This window comes from Tenrec ecaudatus, chromosome 12 (assembly GCF_050624435.1).
Source record: "Tenrec ecaudatus isolate mTenEca1 chromosome 12, mTenEca1.hap1, whole genome shotgun sequence".
Classification (NCBI taxonomy): domain Eukaryota; kingdom Metazoa; phylum Chordata; class Mammalia; order Afrosoricida; family Tenrecidae; genus Tenrec; species Tenrec ecaudatus.
The window spans coordinates 139,051,222-139,074,147 of record NC_134541.1 but is presented as its reverse complement, the minus strand read 5'-3'; the positions used below and the strand labels follow the sequence as shown (position 1 = coordinate 139,074,147).

At 56.7% G+C, this 22,926-nt stretch overlaps 1 protein-coding gene across 1 annotated transcript in view; it reads left to right on the top strand.

Annotated features, from left to right (window-relative positions):
* Positions 1–22,926, top strand: part of SDK1 (sidekick cell adhesion molecule 1) — a 504,911-nt gene that overhangs the window by 435,729 nt on the left and 46,256 nt on the right. Inside the window, exons 29-34 of the mRNA XM_075528195.1 lie at positions 2,792–2,986; positions 8,801–9,002; positions 10,528–10,631; positions 16,048–16,118; positions 21,386–21,515; positions 21,941–22,000. Of these exons, the coding sequence (XP_075384310.1) occupies positions 2,792–2,986; positions 8,801–9,002; positions 10,528–10,631; positions 16,048–16,118; positions 21,386–21,515; positions 21,941–22,000 (762 nt within the window). The remainder of the gene's footprint in view (positions 1–2,791; positions 2,987–8,800; positions 9,003–10,527; positions 10,632–16,047; positions 16,119–21,385; positions 21,516–21,940; positions 22,001–22,926) is intronic.

The following is a 22,926-nucleotide window of genomic DNA, read 5'->3' as shown; positions in this document are numbered from 1 at the left end:
CTCTTTCTCCCACCACTTGCCTGAACATTCAGCCCCCGAGCACTCTAACCTCTGCACCACTGGCCTCCTTTCTTCGCATGTTGACCCCCATCGAGTGGAAGCCAGACTTTGTCTCGCTTCCTTTGGGCATGTTGTCGGGAGAGACCAGTCCCTGGAGAAGGGTATCATGCTGGGTGAAGTAGAGGGGCGGCGAGGAAGAGGAAGGTCCCGGGCGAGGTGACGGACACCTTGGCTGCAGCCTTGGACCCGAGCCTCACTATTGTGCAGGCGGTGCAGGGCAGGCCGTGGTTTGTCCTGTTACACACAGAGCCCCTGTGAGTTGGAGACAACTGGACTGCGCTGCCCTTTCCCATCTCCACAGTGGGCCGCTGCTCCTGGCGCTGGACTTGGCCCCTGCCTGATGCTAACTCACCCGCCTCCGAAGGCAGGCCTGCCCTTCCCTGCTCTAGCAATCCAGCGGATCCATGCTTCCCGCAGGCCTCCCAGACCCCGCCCCGTCAGCAGACCTGCTCTCCCCACAGTAATTACCCGGCCAGCCTTTTCTCTCCCAGCCCATCTATCATCCTCCCAAAATGCAGGAGCTCTTACTCAGCGCCCGCTCTGAGCCATTTACGGACAGGAGGGAGAGGGATGGAGAGACCAGAGCGGAGGTGGAGAGAACAGGGAAATGGAGGGAGAAATGGAAGAGAACAGAGGGAGAGAGGGAAAGGAGGGACACAGAGAGGGGGCAGAGGGAGGTGGGGGGGGGGAGAGAGCAGAGAGAGGGGATGGAGAGAACAGGGAGAGAGGGGACAGAGAACATGAGTGGGAGACGGTATAAAGGGGAGCGGGGGAGGGAGAAAGAGAAAGGACATATAGGGAGAGAGAGAGAGAAAGAGATTGTAGGAGATGGATTCAAGACTCACCCTCAGCAAGTCCTGCCTCCTGACAGTAACCGAGATGGCCCATTCCCAAACTGGATGATAACCGCTGGCCTAGTGTGTACGGTTTGGGGGACACAACTGTACGCCCCCTGTGGTGTCACTCTTGGCCATGCTCATACGCATCTGCCAGTCTCTGCTTTGTGTGTGGCTGTGGAGTGGGTTGACAGGTGGCAGGGCAGAGGGTCTTGGTTTTCACTCAGGCTGAGCTTCCTCAGGGGCAGGGGGGATGGAGGAAGCGCTGCCTAGGGGGCTAGCAGATGCCTGGCAGCTGGGGGAGGGGTCTGTGTTAGCATCTGTACAGGAATCCCACTGCCACACAGACTGCGCTGGGGCTGGGGCTGGGGCCGGGCCTCTGGTGGACCAGGGGCATCTTCTCACAGTCCCACGAGGCTCACACAGCACTCATTGATGTCATGCGGGCCCCTGACTCCATCCACGCTCACCGGTCCCCAGCAGAGAGTTCCCAAGGCTGTGAACTTGCCCGGAGCAGACAGCCTCATCCTTCTCCATCGGAGTAGCTGGTGGGTTTAGAGAGCCAGGCTTGGGGCAAGCAGCTCAATGCTTAGTGCACTGCACCACCAGAGTGCCTTAAAAAGCTAGATTCTGACCCATAACGACCCTTTAGGACAGGGTAGAGCTGCCCCGTGAGCTGCTGAAGCTGAGTCCTTTGTGGGAGCAGAGCAACGCGTCTTTCTCCTGAGGAGCGGCTGGTGGTTTCGAACTGCAGCAGTTCATTGCATAACCAACAGCCCGCCGTGCTCCTTCAGAGGCCGACTAGTCCAGGAGCTCTGCTCAGAGCAGCCAGGCGTGTCCCGGCCTGACAACCAGCATCCGGAAGCTTCCAGAGAAGGAATGGTTCCAAGTGGAGCCCCCACGGGGGTGGGGGAGGGTCAGGGATGTTGGATTGGCAAGGGGGGGTGGTCCAGGGCCCCCTGCTGTCCATTACAGCTTGGAAGATCCGAGCAGGAAGATGAGCCTGTGGGGGGAGCATGGAGAGGCAGGTGGTGGCCACGTGGCACCCCAGTCCCTGCCGTCTTAAAGAACTGCACAGCAGGAGGCCCCAGCAACCCCCTAGCCCAGGATAGGGCCAGGCTCTGTGAAGCTTCCACCCACCCCCTCGGAAGGATGCCCCGCCCTCAGGAAGTTGAACCTCCCGCCATCTCGTGAGGCAGCAAGGGGGCTTCTCCCAGTGTCAGCTCCTCTTTGACAGGTGCCATCTGCTGGGGAGGACGGGGGTCACGGATAAATGGCTGTGTCCGGGTCCCCAGCATGGGCAGAAGGGATGAGGTGTGGGGATGGCAGGATCCCCAGTGGATGCTGCAGGGCGTCGGGATGTCCAGCTGCTGACCACATGCTTGGTGGTCTGAGCCAAACCAGAAGTCCCTCTGAAGACAGGTCCGGCCCCCTGCTACGGTGGCCCAGGGGAGCAGGTGCTGGGACGGTCCTACTGCATCCGCTTGGGGTCCACCCTGCAGGCGATGGCCTTGTGGGCAGGTGGCGTTTCCTCCTCCATCTGGGAACTTGTTGGCCAGGCGTTCGCATCTTCGGGCTACGCGGAGCGCTTGACGTTAGCACAGCCGTAACTCTTTTCCTGCAAAGTCCTGCGCGTGTCCATGCCAGTGATTTATCGAGATTCTAACTGATACTCCCAAAAGCAACCCTGAAACGATTTTCATGTGAAAGCCACCCCACAAAAACCACTGCTGTAAGTCTTTAGAAAACGATATCCTGGATCAATGACATTGACACACTGGGCTAAACTACTTGAAACTCCGTGAAGTATTGCTTGGGTCTGAACCAGAACTCGGGCAGATACTGGCAGCTGGATGGCCCAACAGCAGCTCTGTGCCCCTCTCTGCCCCCTGCAGGTTACCAGATTGCCTACCGCCTGGCCACCAGCAGCCCCAACACCTTCACCACCGTGGAGGTCGGCGCCACCGTGCGCCAATTCACGGCCACCGAGCTGGCCCCCGAGGCGGCCTACATCTTCCGGCTATCGGCCAAGACCAGGCAGGGCTGGGGGGCCCCACTGGAAGCAACCGTCATCACCACAGAGAAGAGAGGTGAGCACCCCCACCCCAGCCCTGGTGCATGATGACGGCAGGCCTCCGGGGTGTGAGACTGGCCACAGTGTAGCCTGAGCTCACTGGGCCGGGCTTGGTGGACACAGGGCTGGGAATGCTCAGAGGGTATGAGGGGACCAGACAGTCCTGGTGGCTTCTCATCCTAACAGCCACATGGTACCACCCTGCACTGGACCTGCGGCCCGGGTGGGGAGCAAAGCTCCAAACACACTCGCTGCCATCAAGTTGCTCCCGATTCAGAGCGACCCTCTAGACCAGAATCAAACTGCCCCTGTGAGTTTCCAAGACTGTAAGTCTGCACAGGAGCAGAGAGCCTGCTTTCTCCCTTGGATCCACTCATGGGTTCAAACCACTGACCTCATGGTTAGTAGCTCAGTGCACATCCCACAGTGCCACCAGGGCTTCAGTGAAAGGCGTCACGCTGAGCGACTCCATGGGTGTTTGGGTGTCAGCCCAGAGGCTGGCACGCCGTCTCTGCTGCTCCAATGATGCTTCCCAAATTCCAGACCCATGGCCCTTGGGCCACTCTGATGGGCAGTGGCCTCATGAGAAGCTACTGGCTACCCTGGGCCCTAAATGAAAGAGCTGAGAGAAGCTCAAAGGGGACCTGGTGACGCAGAGGTGAAAATACTCAGATATGCAACAAAAGGTCAGTGGTTGAAACCCACCGAGGCTCCAAGAGAGAAAGATGCAGTAGTCTGCTCCCGTGTTGATTACAGCCTCTGACGATACCCACAGGGGCGGTCACAGCCTCAGACCCCCACAGGGGCAGCTCTACCCTGTGCTGCAGGGTCTTCAGGAGTTAGAATTGACTGGACAGCAGTGGGTGTGGATTTGAGTCTGGATAGAAACTTATCCAAAGGACATTTCTCTGTTCCCAGTGTTGGGCTCAGGGCTTCATGTCAGTCACCTGGCATTTCACAGATGCTGAGACAGAGATTTTACAGATTTCACTGGCATTTCACAGATGCTGATGTCTTGGTTCCCCCAGGGGAGCAAAACCAGAGAGGTGTGTCTATTTTAATATTAATAGAGATTGGCTTCCAGGAAATGGTTCGCACAACTGTGGTGCCCCAGCAGGTCTCAGATCTGTGAGTCAGGCGGCAGACTGGAGGCCTCTGCTGGCTCAAAGTCAAGGAACAAGAGAGAGATGCCAGAACATGCATGTGTGTGTTGGAGGCAGACCACACCCCCAAGGTGACCCCCATTTACCTGATTGGTTGATTATACCAGTTCCCATCCTGGAGGATGATTACATCATATCACATGACAGATGATGATTACATCAGATCCCATCCTGGGAGATGATAACATCATATCATCCAGTCCATTGTCTGCCAAACCACTGAGAATCACAAGCCAGCAAAGTGGACACATACCACCGTCCATTACCCCCCCCCCCGGGCTGTCCCCCAGAAACTCCCCACCCACAGTAGGTCCCCTCCTTTGGCCTCAACTCCAGTGGTTCTGGCATCACAGCCAGAGATCTTGGGAAGAAGTAAAGACAAGAAGGAGCTTGGGTGACGGACACACCGGGGTCAGGGACCCCATCACCTCATAGGGGCTGCTGGGAGCACAGACGGAGCCTTGCCGGCCCTTATCTGCTCCACGCTGCAGCTGCCTCATCTGTGAAATGGTGATAGCCCAAGCCCGGAGTAACCCCAGAGTCTCTGATGGAATTCTGAGCTCACCTGGTGCAGGGGGCAGTGTACTAGCCGCCAGGACTCTGCCCAGAGGCCCCCGGGGGGCTGCACCTCGTGATGTAAACAAGGCTGTGATGGGGATTCAAGACTGGAATCTTGCTCTTCCACGAGGAGACCTGGTTCAAGTCTCTGCTAGGGCACGTCACACACAGGAGCCTTGGTAGTGCAGTGGTTATGTGTTGGGCTGCTAACAGTGAAGCCGGTAGTTCAAACTCACCAGCTGCTCCTCTGCAAAGAGATGAGGCTTTCTACTCCCTATTTCCAAGGCAACACCCCCCCCAATAACTCACAAGTGAGGGCCAATTGGGGAGTGGTGTTTTTGCTGTGACCATTCTTGTTTCTATCACAAGAGGGGTACAGGTAATGTCTGGGGGGTAGGATGGGGGCTGAGTTAGATCAGGAGTGAGTGAGTTCAGACTGGCGCCTGAGAGGCTGACAAGGAGGAAACTCACCTGCACGGAGTACCTGTGGTGTTCCGAGAATGTTCATGTCCGCCCAGGTGCTTCGGAAGAACGGCCTGGCAATGGACAACTGCAAACAGCCCCGGGATCCCTGTGGAGTGCATTTCTACGCTACGGGGCAGCCAGTAACACCAGGATCCAGGGTTGGCCGGGTGGGCTCTGATGAGGGAGGGAGGGATTCCGAGAAGCCCCACCAAACCCACAGTGTGTGCTCAGGGACCCAGGACCAACTCAGGAGGAGAGCCCAGAGGCCCTTAGCCACCTGGCGCTGTGTTATTACACGCCGCCACCATTGTAATCAGGACCGATGGTCTGCCTCACCAACAATTAAACAAGCACTCCTCCCCGTGCTGAGGTGCTTCTCAGAATGAGTTGCTGGGGCCATGATGGTTTGGGGGCAGCTACATTCAGATTCAGGTCCTGCTGCAGGGATGGGGTGCTCCCAGTCACTCTCGGAGTGGCTGAGTAGTGACCCCTGCAAGGGACCTGCACCCGACACCCACAAAACCAGCCAAGACAGATTACCTTCCTGTCTGGGTCAGGTTGACTTTACAGGGAGTGGAAGGAGGTGCTAGGATGGACTGAGCCCCACAGGTGGAGGATAGGGAGTCCTGGGGAACCTGCAGGTACCTCCCCGAGCCCCTAGCCCATGATCCCAAGTCGTAGTAGCGCTGGGGTCCCTGGATCCAGCTTCACATTCACTTGCAGCGAATAGTCTGTCTCCTCCCTGCTACCCGTTCCTGACAGGCAAGATGTGGGTCAGTCCCCTCCGACCAGTAGCTCTCTCACCTGCCCTCTGAGGTACACTCCCCCAAATCCTTGCCAGCTTAGCTAGGCCACGATTCCCAGTGGGTTGGCAACTATGCCCTGGTGTCATCATGCCCCAGACTAGGGTCTCGAGTGATCAGGCAACCAGCTGTGCGGGAATTTGGAGAGATACAACACCTCACGTGGGACACGCCCCCAGGTGCAGTCGGGACTTCGCCTGGGGCATGGTCAGCATCCCCTTTTATCTTAACCAAGCCAAACCCACTACTACGGAGACGTTGTCCTGACTCATAAGCCCCAAACCAACTGGCTGCCCTTCCAGTGCATAGCAGCCCTACAGGACGGGAGGACCAGCCGGCCCAGCGGGCTTCCAAGGCTAACTGTCTCAGGGAACAGGAAACCTCATCGTTCTCACATGCTAAATGCTGACCATGCTGTTTTCAGCCCAGCATGTAACCATGCCGCCGCCAGGGCACATGCAGGGTCTCCAAGATCTGTGTGTGGTGCAGGCAGCCTCTTCGTTCTCCCGAGGAGCAGCTGGTGGGTTCGAACTGCCAACCTTGTTGTTTGCAGCCTAACGCCTGACCCACAGCACCACCAGGACTCATTGCCTACCACCTAGGAGCTCATTTCAAAAGGGTTGCGGTGGCGTTTGTTTTCCTTAACCAGTCAAGTGGATTCTGACCCGTGCAGGGCTTCCTCTGATATGGTTTCTGAGGCCATAAATCTTGATGGGAGCAGCCAGCCTTATCTTTCGCCCACAGAGCAGCTGGTGGGTTTGAACCGGCAACACTGTGATCAGCAGCCCAACCCGACAGCCCAAGGGCTCATTCTATTTTATGAGAGAGCAAAGAAGAGACAGGGGAACCAGGGCACTGGCAAGAGATAAGAGCTGGAGTGGAGGGCGTCATTGAGACCCGGGGTCTCTCTGCTGGGAGCCTCCCAGACCCCAGGGATGCCGACGGAGGCCAATACATAAGGAGTGTCCACAGCCCGAGGGTGGAGGAAGAAGAGTGATGAGGTCATTCAAGACCCCAGGATGTGGACGAAGACGGAAGACCACATGTGGAGCCAAGTGAGCCAGTCCCATAAAGACAGCTACTGGGGGGGGGGTGTCATCATAATACGGGGAAGATGGTTTTCACCCCACAAGAAGTAGGTGCTGATGGTTACAGAGAAAACCGGGGGAGAGGGACGAGGGACACAGAAGAAGGGATAAGGGAATCAGGGTTGTTTTCAGTAAGACGAATAGCAATAGACATAGGTAGACGGCAGCACAGATGCATGTCTAGGTAAGCAGGTGGATAATGGAGCCACCTTGTATGTAACAGTAGGACATGATGCCCGGTCCTGCGTCATCCTTGCCATCGTTGCTGTGTCCGAGCCCATTGTTGCACCCATCGTCCGTCAGTCAGTCCAGCTCTGGAGGGCCTTCTTCTCTTTCGCTGCCCCCTACGTTTCCAAGCACGATGTCCTTCTCCAGGGACTGGTATCCCCTAACAACATGCTCAAAGTCTGTAAGAAGTAGTCTCACCATCTTTGTCTCTAAGGGTCACTCTGGCCATGCTCCGCCCCCCAAAAAAACCCCACCTCCCTGCCATGGAGTCCACTCTGATGCACAGCAGCCCCAGGGGCAGAGGGGAACCTCGTGGGGGCTCTGGACTGCGGAGCAGACAGCTTCTATTTCCCCCCTTGGAGCAGCTGGGGGTTTCGAACTGCTGATTTTGTGATGAGCAGCCCAACACAAACCCAGTGCACCACCAGGGGATCCTTGGCACCAAAAAAGATACCTAGACAGTCGCGCACATTGACAGAGACACACATTGTAGCAGAAAGAGACGTCGTCGTTGACGTCAGGGCCCATCGAGTGGAGCCACCTCACAGCAACACTGAGCAGGACCGAGTGGAAACTGCCCTGTCCTCACAAGTGCTCCTGTACCCAGCCCACTGGTGCACCCACCGTGCCAGTCCATCTTGTCGAGCGCCCTCCTCATTTTCTGCTTTACCAAACACGATGTCCTGCTCCACACACTGGTCTCCTGACAGCGTTCCCAATGTCCGCGAGCGGAAGACTCCCCATCCTTGTCTCCAAGGAGCATTCTGGCTGTACCTCTTCTAAGACCTGTGTGCTTGTTCTTTTGGCAGTTCGTAGATGGATACGTGGGTTTAGTTAGTGAAATAAATGATGCACTAAGTTAGCAAATATCCCACAAATGGACTCTTTTTTGAAAAATCATTTTATTGAGAGCACTTACAATGCTTATGACAATCCACACATCAATTGTATCCGGCATATATGTACAAATGTTGCTAGCCTTCCTTTCTAAACAGTTACTACTTTCTACTGAGCCCTTGCTATCAGCTCCTCTCCCCGCACCCTTGTGCCCCCTTGATAGATTATCAATTATTATTATTTCCATGTCTCACACCGACCACTGTCTTCCTTCCCCCATGGTTTCCGGTGTTGGACGGGTGTGTGTGGTTGTGTCGCTCAGTTTCCCCTTCTTCCCCTTCTTCCCCTCCTCCCACCCCTTCACCCTTCCCGTCTGGTATCTCTCTTCTCATTCCTGCTCCTGGATTGTGCGCACTCATACAAATACATATATGCATGCATCATTCAAGCATGTACATTACCAAAGGAAAAAGACATGGGCATTAGACTCACCGGTGCTGAAAGGTGACAAGGGCCCGGGGCTGGATTCAGACGTGCAGCCTCCTCACCTGCGTGAGGATACATTTCAGAACACACCGCCTGTCGTGGTGTTTCTGCCTAGAGGTGTTCAAAGAATAAACCACGAAGTTCGCCAAGCCGACCTCGCTGTCAGGAGTGTGGGATGACACCAAGCTTTCTTTGGTTTCAGAGCGGCCGGCGCCACCCCGGGAGCTCCTGGTGCCCCAGGCAGAAGTGTCTGCCCGCAGCCTGCAGCTCCAGTGGACCCCAGGCAGTGACGGCGCGTCCCCCATCCGCTACTTCACCGTGCAGGTGCGAGAACTGCCGGCCGGAGCCTGGCTCACCTACTCCTCATCCATCAGCCACGAGGCCACCGCCTGCATTATCGAAAGGTACCATGGGGACCACAGGATCCTCCCCAAGGAGGAACAGGGGGCCCTTCCCAGTCAGCCCTCACTGAAGAGCTGGGGGCTTGTACCCCTGCTTCTCATGGACTCACGATTCCAATCCTGCCTTGACCCTTGAGTCTATGCCCAACAGGGGGGTTGACGATGGATGGTGGATAGATATGTGAGTGGATGGATGGATAGAAGGATGGATGACGGGTGGGTGGATGGATGGTGGATGGATGGATAAATGGATTAATGGTGGATGGATGGATGGTGGATGGATGGATGGTGGATGGATGAATTGGTGAGTAGGTGGATGGTAGGTGGATGGATAGAATGGATGGATGGATAGATGGTAGGTGGGTGGTTGCGTGGATGGATGGATGGATAGATGGTAGGTGGGTGGTTGCGTGGATGGATGGATGGATAGATGGATAGGAGGGATGGATAGATGGTAGGTGGGTGGTTGCGTGGATGGATGGGTGGATAGGATGGATGGATAGATGGTAGGTGGGTGGTTGCGTGGATGGATGGATGGGTGGATAGGAGGGATGGATAGATGGTAGGTGGGTGGTTGCGTGGATGGATGGATGGATGGATGGGTGGATAGGATGGATGGATAGATGGTAGGTGGATAGCTGAGTGAATGAGTGAAAATACACATGAAATTTCCATGTGGAAAGCACCACGTGGTGCTGCGGGGGAACTTGTGTGCCCCTATGTGAACTGGAAGACATGTTTTCACACGGACAATTGGCATCGCTTCAATCCAGCGCTGTCCAGCCCTCTGGGCGTGGGCAGGGCCCTAAGGGCACCGTCCATCTGTTTTCTCGTCCACGAGACAGGAAGAGCCCTCTCTGCTCTCCCACCTCGCTGCGCTGAGGGGCTGGGGGGAGAATGCGTGCCAGCTTCTGATTCATCGTGTGGTGGGGAGTTAGGGCCTTGGGCGGGGTGACTGCCTGTCGCTGGGGCAGCAGGTGGACGCTGGAGAGCACAGCTAGCGGGGCTTGGCCTGGGGCAGTTGTCCACCTGGGAGCTTTGAGGGCTGAGAAGCCGGGGAAGTGGTCTGGATGGGTGCTCGTTTGTTTTCTGTTCCGCATCTACGTGAGGGTGAGCCCAGGAGCTTCTCCGGAGGAATGGGGTACGCTCCTCGGAGAGCTGCAGTTTGTCTCTAATCCAGAGGAGGTGCACATGCATCCTGGTGTAGGGAGCCCCTCGAACGTCTGCTGGGAGTGCTGCCCACACCCGCTGCCTGCCTGTCTCCTCTTTCCCGGGACCAGGCCCTCGGACACGCCCTGAGTGTCACATGAGGCTCCCGTCCACCAGAACGCCCTGCTGTCTGGGGTTCACCTGGAAGCTCTGGCCTCCCCACATTGGCTTCCCAGGGCTGAGGGCAAGAGACGTGTACCCCACACTGGCTCCACTGGGCTCCACCCCCACCCCATCCCCACCCAATTGGTTCCAGAGGCCCCAAGGGCAGGGAGGGCTGGAGACCTCCCACATTTACTGGGTGCCCTGCTCGTTCCAGGCTGAGGCCCTTCACCTCCTACAAACTGCGCCTGAAGGCCACCAACGACATTGGGGACAGCGACTTCAGCGTGGAGACAGAGGCTGTGACCACGCTGCAGGACGGTGCGTAAGCACTACCCGAGCTGGGGGAGCCCGTTGCTCCCTCTGAAAGGGGGCCATGGAGGGGACCTGAGGGAGTTGAGCAGGCCGGTGGTGGTGGCGGCGGCAGCGGCGGTGAGAGAGGATCTCAGCAGACCTCTCACGTGTCCCCGCAGACCCACTGGCCATAAATCAGGCCTTGACGGGCTCCCAGATGGGATGGAAGCGCCTCTGATTGACTTCTGAAGTCTGGGCACTCCATTAGCATCGTAGACGTTGAATAATTTATGGAATCCTTAAAGCTAGATGTCAGAGGGTAGTGCGGGTCGAGAGAGGCTTTCTCAGTCTCCCGCTCACTCAGGGGCCGTCTGCCTGACGTCAGCACACTGAGACTGCTGGACTGAAAGGCTCAGGAGGGATTTCCAGCTCCAGGTTCTCCCGAGTGGCCTGGGGCCTGGAGACATGCTGGGATTTAGTGGCGTGAGCCTGGACACGGCTCCGCCCACCATGGCCAGCTCAGGGTGGGAGGGCCTGGAGCATTCGGGGAAAGGACGGAGATGATGCCGAGGGTGGGGAAGCAGAGCCAGGGCTGAACACCTGACCTCCAGCTCCATCCAGCGGAGTTGCTGGACCGTTCCCCAGCCGACACCAGTCCAAGGTCTCCACAGGGTACCACCTTGTTCCACTCTGGCCATGGATAGAGTGAGCTTTAAACAAACCCGCCTGCATAGCCTCGCCCTGTGACCTCACAGCTGAGATCTGGATGGTCAGCGTCAACTCCACCGGGCCTCGCAGGCAGACAATGGTTCATAGTTGCCAGCAGGCAGAACAGGAAGAAGGCCGCCCGGTCCCGCAGCAGCCTCACAACCTCCCTGTGCTGCAGCCCGTGTGTCAGTCCATCTCCTCAAGGGTCTTCCTCTTGTTCCCTGACCCTCTGCTTCACCCAGCACATGTCCTTCTCCCGGGGTCCAGTGTAGCCGAGACGGTATCCGAACCCTTCAGGAAGTAACACGGGATCAGAGCTGATGGTCTTGAATGAGGTCGTCTAAGGTACACTGAACCCCCAAACAAAAACTGAAGATCCCAATTGCGATGTTTTCAGAAATGGGTGCAAGTCTGGAAGTACTCACGCATCTAGGCCAGGAAATTTGGAAAGCAGACCCCCAGGCCAGCCAACCAGAAGGCATTCATGTCTCTGGATACTTCCAAGAAAGGGGACGCAACAGGATGAGAGAATTGCCCAACAGGAGCATTACCTTCACACACAAGTAAAACATTTGCCGCAGATCATGCCGAAATGGTCTCAGGGCTGCACTGACAGGGAGCTGCCAGAAATTCCAGCCGGGTACAGAAGAGGATGTGGAATGAGGGGCATCATCACTAGAGGTCAGACGGAGTTGTGCTACAAGCAGAGGGTACCAGGAAGATCTTCCCCTGTGTTCTGTTGACTAGGCAAAGGCATTCGACCGTGGGGGTCCTAGCAAATTCTGGATCAGGAGAATCCCAGCCCATTTCACTGATCACACCAAACCTGTACCCAGGCCCGGGGGCAGTCATTTGAACATAGTGCACAAGAGTGCCACGTGGTTTAATATCAGGAAAGGTGCGCGGCCTGGTTTATCCAGACTTTACGCAGTCTGTGTGCTGTACAGATAATCCAAGAAGCTGGACTTGATGAAGAAGAACGCAGCATCAATATTAGAGGGAGGCTTGTCACCAACCTGCGATGTGCAGATGGCTTAACCATGCTGGCTGCTTCAGAGGGTCTCGGAACACTTGCTTTGTCTTCTTGAGGTGCCCTTGGAGATGTTCTGTCCAACTTTTCCTCCCTTTATGTCTTCTTGGTCCAATAGCAGGTGTCAGGGTCTCTCCTAATGTCCATTTTGGTCTGTTCTTTCTAATATACATATTTTAATTGTGGCCTTTTGCTGGGGCGTGAACGAGGTCCTAGGCATCCTCCCAACTCTGCTTCTGTCTTTGGTCATTAGTCAGTGCCCAGCGGCTCAAATCGGACCTTGAGCTGGTCTCTAGATTCAGGTGGCATATAAACACTCCAGGTCCGTGTTGGCTCAGGTGGACTCATTCTCCTTAATTCAAGTCCAGCCTGAACTTGCTCACGAGCCACGGATGGTCTGGTCCTTCAGCCCTAGCCTGTGTCCTGACTGGTGGGGAGCTTCTCTGGGGTCCCCACCCACAAATTCCTGTCCATTCCACCGGGCCTGGGCCTGGTGTATAGTCACCATTGATGTGGTTGAAAACAGATCTGTCCACTAACTTATATATCACATGGCCTCCAGCATCATGTCTATCACCAAGTTCCTGTTTTCCACTGACCCATTCTTGACTTTGGTCTCCAACTTCCGAGTTCCAAGCACCAGCAATGATCCAAGCATCTGGAGGGTGTGCTTCATCAAGTGCAGACTCTATAAGTCGGCGGACAGGCTTATCCAATTTCTTTTTCACCCTTGGCTTTGGCGGCTGCTGTGTTCATCTGAGCAGTCGTCTATGAGCTCATCTTCCTTGTGGACGCACGGATGTCAGCCTGTCACTGGCGGCATTGTGGTTCAGGAGAGATCTTGAAGTGCTCTTGTTGACAACGAATACCATGCCCTTCCGCATCAGTTGGTCCCTGCCAGCATCGCACGCCATTTGATCATCCAGTCCTGAGTGGTCAGCCCCCATCCATTTGGGCTCCAAGCCTTCCACTTCACTTTTGACCTCCTCCACTTTCCCAGAGCCTGACTTCCCGCCTTCTGTGTTCCACTGGTTAGTGGCTGCTGCAGCTGTATCTTCTCGTCCTGAGCCATTTCTAGGAATTAAAGAAAAATTGTACCCAATAGGGTGGAAGGAGTGAGAAACAAAACAGCACACCACCACCTTGTCTGTGGAGCCCGTTGCGTGGCTGAACTCAGGAGGGGCTATTGCAGCAGGGGGAGGGGACCAGGACACACGCTCCAAAGGACCCTTCCCTTTACGCCCCTCCTGTGACTGAGCCACCTGGGGAGGGCTGCAGGGACCCCTACTCAGGTGGTTAAACAGCTAAGGTCCAACGTGAACAAGAAGCCATGGAGACATGGGCCCTGGTTAAGTTAAGGCCCTGGACAGGGTACTGGTGTGAGCTGGGGAGAGGAGCACTGGGGGCCATCAGTAGCTTCCCTGCCAACTGAATAGTCAGCGGTTCAAACCTCTCCATGGGAGAAAGGCCTGGTGATCTTGTCCCATGCAGAACAAAACCTGTTGCCCTTGAGTCAAATGGCTCACAGTGAAGCCAAGGATTTCTGGGGCTGTGGGTCCTTGGGGGGGCAGACAGCTGGCTTTTAGGTTCACAACCCAGCTCGTCAGCCAGCACAGCACACCTGGGAGCAGGCCCCGAAGACGCTCACACCCCAAAGGAGCACGTGGCTAAGCTTTTATAGTTACATCTTCCAGCCGTCGACGTGGGGCCATATTACTACGACTGCACATTCGCTCCGAGAATAAAGAAGGGAACGCACACTCACAACCTCACATAGTCACACCACACGCACTCACTCGCACACTCACACACATACTCTCACACACGTGCACACACATACTGTCACTCGCACTCACTCGTGCACACACAGTTACACCACACTCACAGACAGGCAGGCGCACACACGCTCACTCCCACAGTCATACATGCACACACTCAACTGACACCCACTCATCCACACTCACACGCACTCCAACATACACTTGCACTCGGACATGTCCACTCATGCACAAACACGCACTCACTCATACACAGTCTCGCCTCAGTCATACACATCCATTCACACCACACTCATACTCTTTCACACACTCACTCCCACGGCCACACATGTACACACTCAGAGTCATACACCTATCACCCGCACCCACACTCACAATCAGACACGCTCACTCACAAACATGCGTACACAACACTCTCACTCACACACATCCACTGACGCAGAAACACACTCGTACTCAGCCTCACACTGCCTTACACACATTCACAGTCACGTGCATACACACATTCCCACCACCCTCCCTCATACGCATACATGCACTCGCTCCCAGAGTCACACGTGCACCCACACCACCCACCCTCCCAGTCATACACATGCTCACCCCCCCCCCCCACTGACTCCCATACAGACACACCCTCTTGACTTGGCGGGGGCGGGGTCCTGTCGCTGAGGAGGTCAGTGTCATAGCCCTGTGACCTCACCCCTGCAGCCCTCAGGACCCTGGTTGGCCCTTTGGGATTCTGATCCTCTGAGGATACAACAGGGCCCCAGGCCCAGGCTCCTCCCCCCCTCCTGTGATGGCCGCTTCTCCTGGCAGCTGCTCTGCATCCTCTCCAGCTCCCAGCAGCCAGAGGTTCCCAGGCTGGGAGGTGTCTGTGTACAAGGGGCAGCCTCTGGAGGCAGCAGCAGGGGTGCTGTTGCTCCTGCCTGCAGGGGCCCTGAGACAGAGTAGAGGCGCTCTCATCCTGGCTGGCACGGGCCTGCCTTTCCTCCCAGTAGTCTAGGAGCCGTGGGGCTTTCAGAGTGTTGTTGCACAGATCCCCCGCCCCCATCCCCGCCGGGATTTCTTAGGATGTTGGGAGGCAGATCAGCAGGCCTTTCTTCTGCTGCACTGTGGGGCGGGTTCAAACCGCCAACCTCGAGTGTTGCTTTTGCTGTCATCATGGTGAGGCATGTGATGTAGTAGGACTGGTCCCATCAGGGTCCCCAGCAGAAAGCCAGATCTTTTTCCTCTGGCTGCCGTGTGGGAGCAAGCTGCCAAAGCTATGGTTAGCAGATGACCAGTCCTCCGTGCAGCCCCTGGGCTCTGGGCAGTGGGCCATCCAGTAAAAGCTGCCCAGTTGTCGCATGTCCCTGTCGGCCTCACCCCCCTCTCTGTCCCACTGTGTGGCTGCTATGCTGGAAGCCATGTCAATACAATCCCAAATTCCAGCAGGGTCACTCATGGTGGACACTCAATTTCAACGGAGCATCCAGACTAAGAAAGACTAGCAAGAAAGGCCTGGAGATCTACTGCTGGAAAAACATCCAACCATATTGGCCAACGACAACCACACGAATAGCAGTAGGAACTTGTTGGATAGAGTGACGGAAGATGAGCCCTTCCGATCAGAAGGATGCTCAAAGCCCCCTTGGTGAGGTCAAAGATAGACCCTCGAGGAGATGGACTGACACGGGGCACTGTTTCAGACTATTCATACATGGGGGCCGCTGGCAGTCAGCAGCGGGCGATTACAAAAGCACAGCCTCACGGCTTCCGTCTAACGGGAAGCCCTGCACTTGAAGACCGTGTTGCGGGGTCTCGGGAAGCCATGCAAAGGGCCTGAGTACACATTAGAGCAGAGGGCGCAGGGTTAGGGGCTGACAGAGATGGACTCTGTGCTAGCAGGGCTGTAACCCTCTCCTTCTCCTCCTGCTTTGTCCCCTAGTTCCAGGAGAGCCCCCCAGCCTGGTCTCGGTGACCCCGCACACCACATCCTCAGTGCTGATCCAGTGGCAGGTGAGTGCCGGCCGGCCAGTGGGGGACACAGTCGTGGGTAGCGTGGGGTGGCCACCGGCCCTGGAGAAGGGTCTGAGGGCAAATCTAACCACTCGCCCTCCTTGGGCTGCAGCCTGAGCGGGTGCGACAAGGCCAGTGTAGAGGTTCCCTGGAGTTAGAACGGTGACTGGACGGTGACAGGCAGGCCAGCACTGGGGGTGTGGACTTGCACCTCCAGAGAGCCGCTGAAGCTGGGTATGGTGAGGGGCTGGATGCAGTGTCGGTTGGGGGCTGGGACTTGGAGGGCGAAGGCCAGCTGGAGTTCGGGGTTATTGGGAATCAAATTGGGAATCAAATCCTACCCCAGATGGGGTGGCCGCTCCTGCCCCTCTTGCCTGTCATGCTCTCGGGCAGTGGCCATCCTGGAGGCCCTGCTGAAGATCGGTGAGGTCAACATTTACAGGGGGCAGAGTGGATTCAAGAATCCAGTCTCCGGAGTGCACCTCCCCACCCCTCCCCGGCACTGATACAGTCATTGCGGCCACTTCACCGCCTCTCAGCCTCAAGTGACCGCTTCGCTGAGCAGAGGGAATAGCAGTTCCTCAGGATGATTCAAAGCCCTTTCTAAACCCTTGAGCCAGTTCCTAGGACTCCTCTCTGCCAGGGCAGAAGGGGTGCAGTGCACACCCAGAGAGGGCCAGTGGGGATGCCATGCCCCGCCCTCTCACTTCCCCTGGCCACACCCTCTCTCCATGTCTTCATACCACCAATTTGCCCCTGGGCAGCGGTGACCCTGAGGGACCCCTCCCCACCCCCAGGTTTCTCTGTGAAAACAGGCCACAAAGGTCTTTTTGCAAGGTGTTCTCGAGAAGAGAGCCCAAGCGGCGCAGTGGTTACATACCCAGATGCTAACCCAGTAGGTCAATGGTTCGAGTCCCCCAACAGCCCTTCAGGAGAAAGATGAGACCGCCTGCTTCCATAAACATTAGCAGCCTCAGAAACCCACAGGCGCTGTTCCACTGTGTCCTAGAGGGCTGCCAGGAGGCGGGATCAACTCCAGGGCAGTAGGTTTGGCATGGGGTTTTCATGGCAGAATGAAGGGACCCTGGTGGCTCTGTGTATAAGCATTGGACTGCCAACCAAAAGTTCAGCAGTTCAAGCCCGCCACCTGCCCCAAGGGGAAAGGTGAGGCTGTCTGCTCCCAGAAAGAATCCCAACCTCAGAAACCCACAGGACAGCTTGACTCTGTCCTACAGTGGCCGCAAGTTGGACTCAACCAGAGAGTGGTGGGATTCGTCTGGCTTAAGGTTTGATACCAGGTCCTGGTACTTCTGAGCTCTGGGCTTCAGATCTTGCTGGGTTATGAGCTCCGGTGGGAGGTAGGAAACGGGAAAATCCAGATAGAGTCTTCAATTTCCCACCTTCCACAAGTATGCTGTGCTCTTGGAAGCCCTGGTGGCATCATGAATTACACATGGAACTGCTAATAGCAAGGTCAGCAGTTCAAAACCACTAGCCACTCTGAGGCAGAAAGATGGGGCTTTCTACTCCCATACAGAGGGACAGGCTCAGAAACCCATGAGGCAGCTCTGCCCTGTCCCGTAGGGTGACTGTGTGAGTGTGGTTTTGACTGGTGTTAGTTCCTGCAAAGTCAATGGTGACTTGTGCATGGAGGGCCTGCGTGTCCCTGTGTGTCCCTGCGTGTCCGAGGACAGGGTTTGTCTGGCATTAATCTGAGCAGCAGGAGCCCTGGTGGCACAGTGGTTGGGCAAGGCCATTGGCAGAGAGGCTGGTGGTTCAAACCCACCAGCAGGTTCACAGGAGGAAGATGTTGTCACCAGGGTGAGCAGGGCAGATTCTGGGCCCCAGCAGTGTTCATTGAGCAGTCAGGCTGGACGTTGGGTCTGGCTGGAGGAAGGTAGGGTTTGGGGCCATCCCCTGGCACACAAGCAACCTTGTTCACACTCCAGGGGCATCTGAGGGATGTAGCAGGACACAGACTCCTGCAGTGGCAGGTGGCTGAAACTTGGACTTGGCCCTGGCCTCACCTGGGTACACGCTCTAGGAGGAGAGGGACCACTGTCATAGCCCAGCCAGATAGGTCCCAGGACCAGGCACCTGGAAGCGCCCACTCTGCCTATGGAGCCTGGGAGCTCTGTGCTCAAGGACACGGCCCTCACAAGGCTACAGCAAAGCCCTGAGTTGGTCTTCTCCCTCCTGGGGTCCCCCGTGGGCAGCCTCCATCATCCTGCCCCACCTCGTGACTGAAAGTGGAGCGGCTGCAGGTGCACAGAGAATGGAGAGTGGCTTTGAAGGTGACCTCTGGGCGAGCATGCTGGGCCCACACTACAGAGACCAGCAGTGCCTCTGATCTGCCAGCTCCCGCTGCTCCTGACCCACCCCAGCCCGCAGGCCCACACAGATGAAGGAGGGACTTCTGGCTGTCTCACCCAGCCCTGGCCCTTGAAATCCTGGGCAGCACCGGATGGCTCCCCACCTGGCCAGCAGGGCCTACAGCAGGCGGGACACTGTCTTCAGCTGGGACTCCTGCTTTGTCGGTCAGCGACCCAGCAGGGTCGGGGCCAGGCCCGGGGGTCTCAGAAAATCCTCCCTCTCTGTGCTCATTCCTCACAGGCAGAGGGATTGGGAGGGGCCTGTGGCTCAGTGCTGAAGTGCTCAGCTGCTGAGAGGCTGGAAGCTAGAATACAGGACAGGGCTCTAGAGGACAGGGAGGTACTCTCCCTCCCCCTCTGTCTCTGTGTCTCTCTCTTAATCCCTCTCTCCTCTCCCTTTTTCTCTGCCTCTCTGTACTTCTCTGTTTCTTTCTCTTGTCTCTTTTGCTCTTACGCCCTTGGAGATCTATCTCCTCATGACCTCCATCTGCTCTGTCATTTCTGTAGCCTTCTTCTCTCTCTCCATCTCTCTCGGTGTCTCTGTTTCTTTCTCTCTTATTTCTTCCCTCCTCCCCTTTTTCTCTGCTTGTCTCTCACTCTGATTCTCATTCTCTCTCTCTCTCTCTCTCTCTCTCTCTCTCTCTCTCTCTCTCTCTCCCCTACCTCTCTACTTTCCTTTGTTTCTCTCTCCATCCCTCTACGTTTCTCTTTCTCCATATCTCAGCATCTCTCTGTCTCTGTCTTTCTGTTGTCCTTGCTCCCTCAGAGGTGGCCACGTGGCCCATGTCTACCTGACTGTCTGTGCAGGTCTCTCTCTATCTCTCTGTCTCTCCCTCTCTTCTCCATTGGCTTGGGGTAGGTGTTCTTGCTCCCTGGATAGCTCCTGTATCCACCAGTATCCTCCTGTATCTATTCTTTGTCCACCTATATCCTCCTACCATCTGTGTCCACCCAGCTGTCCATGCTCCTTTTTCATCTCAGCAGTTTTGCCACCATGACTTCCTGCCCTGGGGTCTCCGGGTTGCCATCTCTTGGGAGCAGACCCACTGGTGGGTTTGAACCTCTGACCTCTCAGTCAGCAACTGCACAATGAACCCTTAGACCACCGGGCTCTTTGTCCCCAGGGAAACCTTCCGCTATTAAGTCAATTCCAACTCCTAGCCAAGGGACCCAAGCTTACCTAGCTGCCCACCCCATTAAAAAAAAAAAAACTCACTGTCCCCTCTGGCAATTACAGCCCACCATCCAGCATGGAGTGCAGGTACTGCTGAGTCACCCCAGCACTGCCCCCAGGGAGCACCACCCATTGTGGGCAGCACTGCTGTCCAGGGTCCCCAAGGCTGTAACTCTTTAGGGAGCAGACAGCCCCATCTTTCTCCCTCAGAGCAGCTGGTGGGTTTGACCCGCTGAGCTTTCAGTCAGCAGCCCAGCACCTAACCCACAGTGCCATCAGGGCTCCTTCTGTTTGAAGCTGGGCTAGCTAGGCTCCCTATTACAGTGTCCTACTGTGGCGTTGGAAGGACTCGTGCACACAAAGCAAGACTTTAAAGAAAAGCCTCCGCTCTCGCCAGTAAGAGAATCCCAGAAGAGAACTGAAGTGGAAAATTGCCGGTCACTCTCCCCTGCCCGCAGACAATTAAAGGTGTACTTGGGTGTGTGCTGCGTGCACACACACACACACACACACACACACATGCTGCCTTTCCACCCAGATCTCCGCACGGCTGGCTTGCACTTGGCAGCTGTCGGGGGTCGGGGGGGGGGGAAATTGGCGGGTAGGGAGAGCAAGTGTTCATGGACAGGAGGGTGGGCCCCGGCGTGTACACATGGATGACAAAAACGAGTGACGGCGAGGGAAAAGAAATGGGGAGGGGACAGTTGGCACATGGAACCGATATGGAAGTGGGGGGCAGGGCAGTTTTGCCAGCTTGTCATGCCCTTCCTCCAGCAACTTCCAGAAGTCCCCTTGAGTCCACTGCAAAACCACAGCTATCAACAGCTCTGGGCATTTAGTTCGTGGACGGCGGACGCCAACTCAACCGCCTTCCTCTTGCCTCGCCGTGCCACACGGTCCGACTCACGCCCTCTCGGGCCAGAGTAGGCCTGCTCCCTGGGCTTCACAGGCTGCACATCGTTACGGAAGGGGAAAGCCTCAACCTTCTCTCATGGAGCAGCTGGTGGTTTCGAACTGCTGGCTTTGTAGTTAGCTGCCCAACATATAACCCGCAGTCACGAGGAAGACACCAGGGAGGGGATCCTGACTCACAGCGACCCTAGGCTTGAGTTCCGAGGCCCCTGGGGGTTCTGAGACTGTGACTTTTCCCCAGGAGGACAAAGCCTCCTCTTTCTCGCCCGGAGCAGCCAGTGGGTTCGAATTGCTGACCTTGGGCTTAGCAGCCCAGCACATCAGCTCTTGGGTCCCCAGGGCTGCGGAGAAGGAGACTGATTGGAAGTCTGAGTTGGGCAGAGGGGGGCTGACCTGGGATGAGGAGTGCTCAGGGAGGGCTCCCCACAGCATGGGTGACTGATATGGGGGGCGGTGAGGAGGGCGAGGAGGGTCAGCCAGGCTCTGCGGCCTCTGCCGCCTTAGCAGGCAGCTTCTGCACACATCTGTGTCCAGCAATGAGCCCAGTCTGTGCGGCTTGGTGGAGAGTGAGGCATCCACACGCGTGCTGGGGGGGGGGTGCGTGAGGCATTCACACACATGCTCAGGTGGGCTGGGGGGCTGGCCCTATGAGCTCTGAGAGGCTGAAGGCTGGCTGCCCAGCAGACTGTGACCACACCCTGCTGGGCACCCTTGTGGATGTGGTTTGTGGACCCCCTCCCACACCACCGACTAGCTCAGCATGCTGGGGGGGGTCCCCAAGCTCTCTGACCCAGGCGATGTCTCTGCAGGCCCCTCGGGACGAGAGTCTGAACGGCCTGCTGGTGGGCTACCGCATCTACTATCGGGAGTTGGAGGCCGAGGTGGGGGCCGAGGCCGGGCCACTGAAGAACCCAGCGGCCCTGCGAGCGGAGCTCACAGGTAGGAGCTTCCCTACCTGCCCCAGGTGCTACCTAGCACCTTCCCTGGACCCTCTCCCTCTGGATAGCCTCGCTGCTTGGGATTGCCAGGCCTTTCCCCTGAGGCGTCATTGAGCAGACTTGAACCTCCCACCTGTAAGTGTAAGCGACGTTCACCAAACCCACCCAGCGGCCAGCTGGGAGCACGAAGGAGGCGGGCAGGGGGCAGAAAGCCAGTGTAGCTCTCCATGCCCCTGCTGCTCTTTAAGACCAGGCATCCCTCCTGGGTGTGAGCCCCCTTCTTGGGCTGCTTTGCACGGTAGCTGGTTAGATGATCCCAGGACAGAAACTTCCTGCTAGAGGGAGACTAGGGGGCCGCAGGTGGAGGGTGGAGGCAGTGGGGTCGGACAGCAGGGTGACCAGTTCTCTGCTTTGCTCGCCCCTTAGCCCACGGCAGCTTCAAGACGGTGAACAGCAGCTCCACGCTCACCACCTACGAGTTAACACGTGAGTCTGCCCTCACACCCTGGCCCCAGGCCTCCCATGGACAGGAATGGAAACTTCTGGAAGCAGAGCTTGGGGATGGCAGTGTCTGACGCCTGGTCTTCGTTGTGGGCTGGGACATCAAAGGACATGAGGGGAGGGCCCCAAGCACAGGTTTCCTGCTTGGGGTCCCCAAACCAAACCCGACCCACTACCTTCAAGTTAATTCCAACTCATAGCAGCCCTATAGGACTACTGAGTCGAACTGCCCCAGTGGGTTTTTGAAGCTGCATCTCTACGGGAACAGAAAGCCTCTTCTTTCTCCCACAAATTGGCTGGTGGGCTTGAACCTCTGACCTTTGGGGAGTAGCCTGACACTCAACCCACCATCATGCCAGACTCCCCTCAAGTCTAACCACGGCTGTTTTCTAGTTAGGATGGGCTCTCCCACTTCCTGCTCCGGGCGAGACTGAACGCCCCTGCACTTCATCCAGGCCGCCCTCCCCACCTTGTCCCCTGTCCCCGTGTTCACTCACCCTCTGCCTTAGTCACCTGGCAGTGAAAGAAATAGCACACGGGGAAGGTTTGGACAAGCAGAACTTTTCTTTTCTTCCAACTAGAAGTCTGGACTCTGGGTGCTGACTCCTGGGGAAGGTTCTCTCTCGCTCGCTTGCTCGCTCGCACTTGCTCTCGCTCTCTCTCTCCCCCTCTGGCACCTCCATCTCTCTCTGTTGGTTCTGGGGGAAAGGAAGGTCTTTGGCTCTCTGCAGCTTCTGTTACTCAGCTCCTTGGTGATCTTCTTGGGGGTGGGGGGCTCAGAGAGGACCTCTCCATTCCCTCATGTCTGCTCCCTTACGGTTTCAAAACACTCATGGGGAAATGGAATTAAAGACAATGGAGTTTTCCCATGAACGTGCTGAAGCCCACTCCTCTGTCTTAAAAGAGCTTGA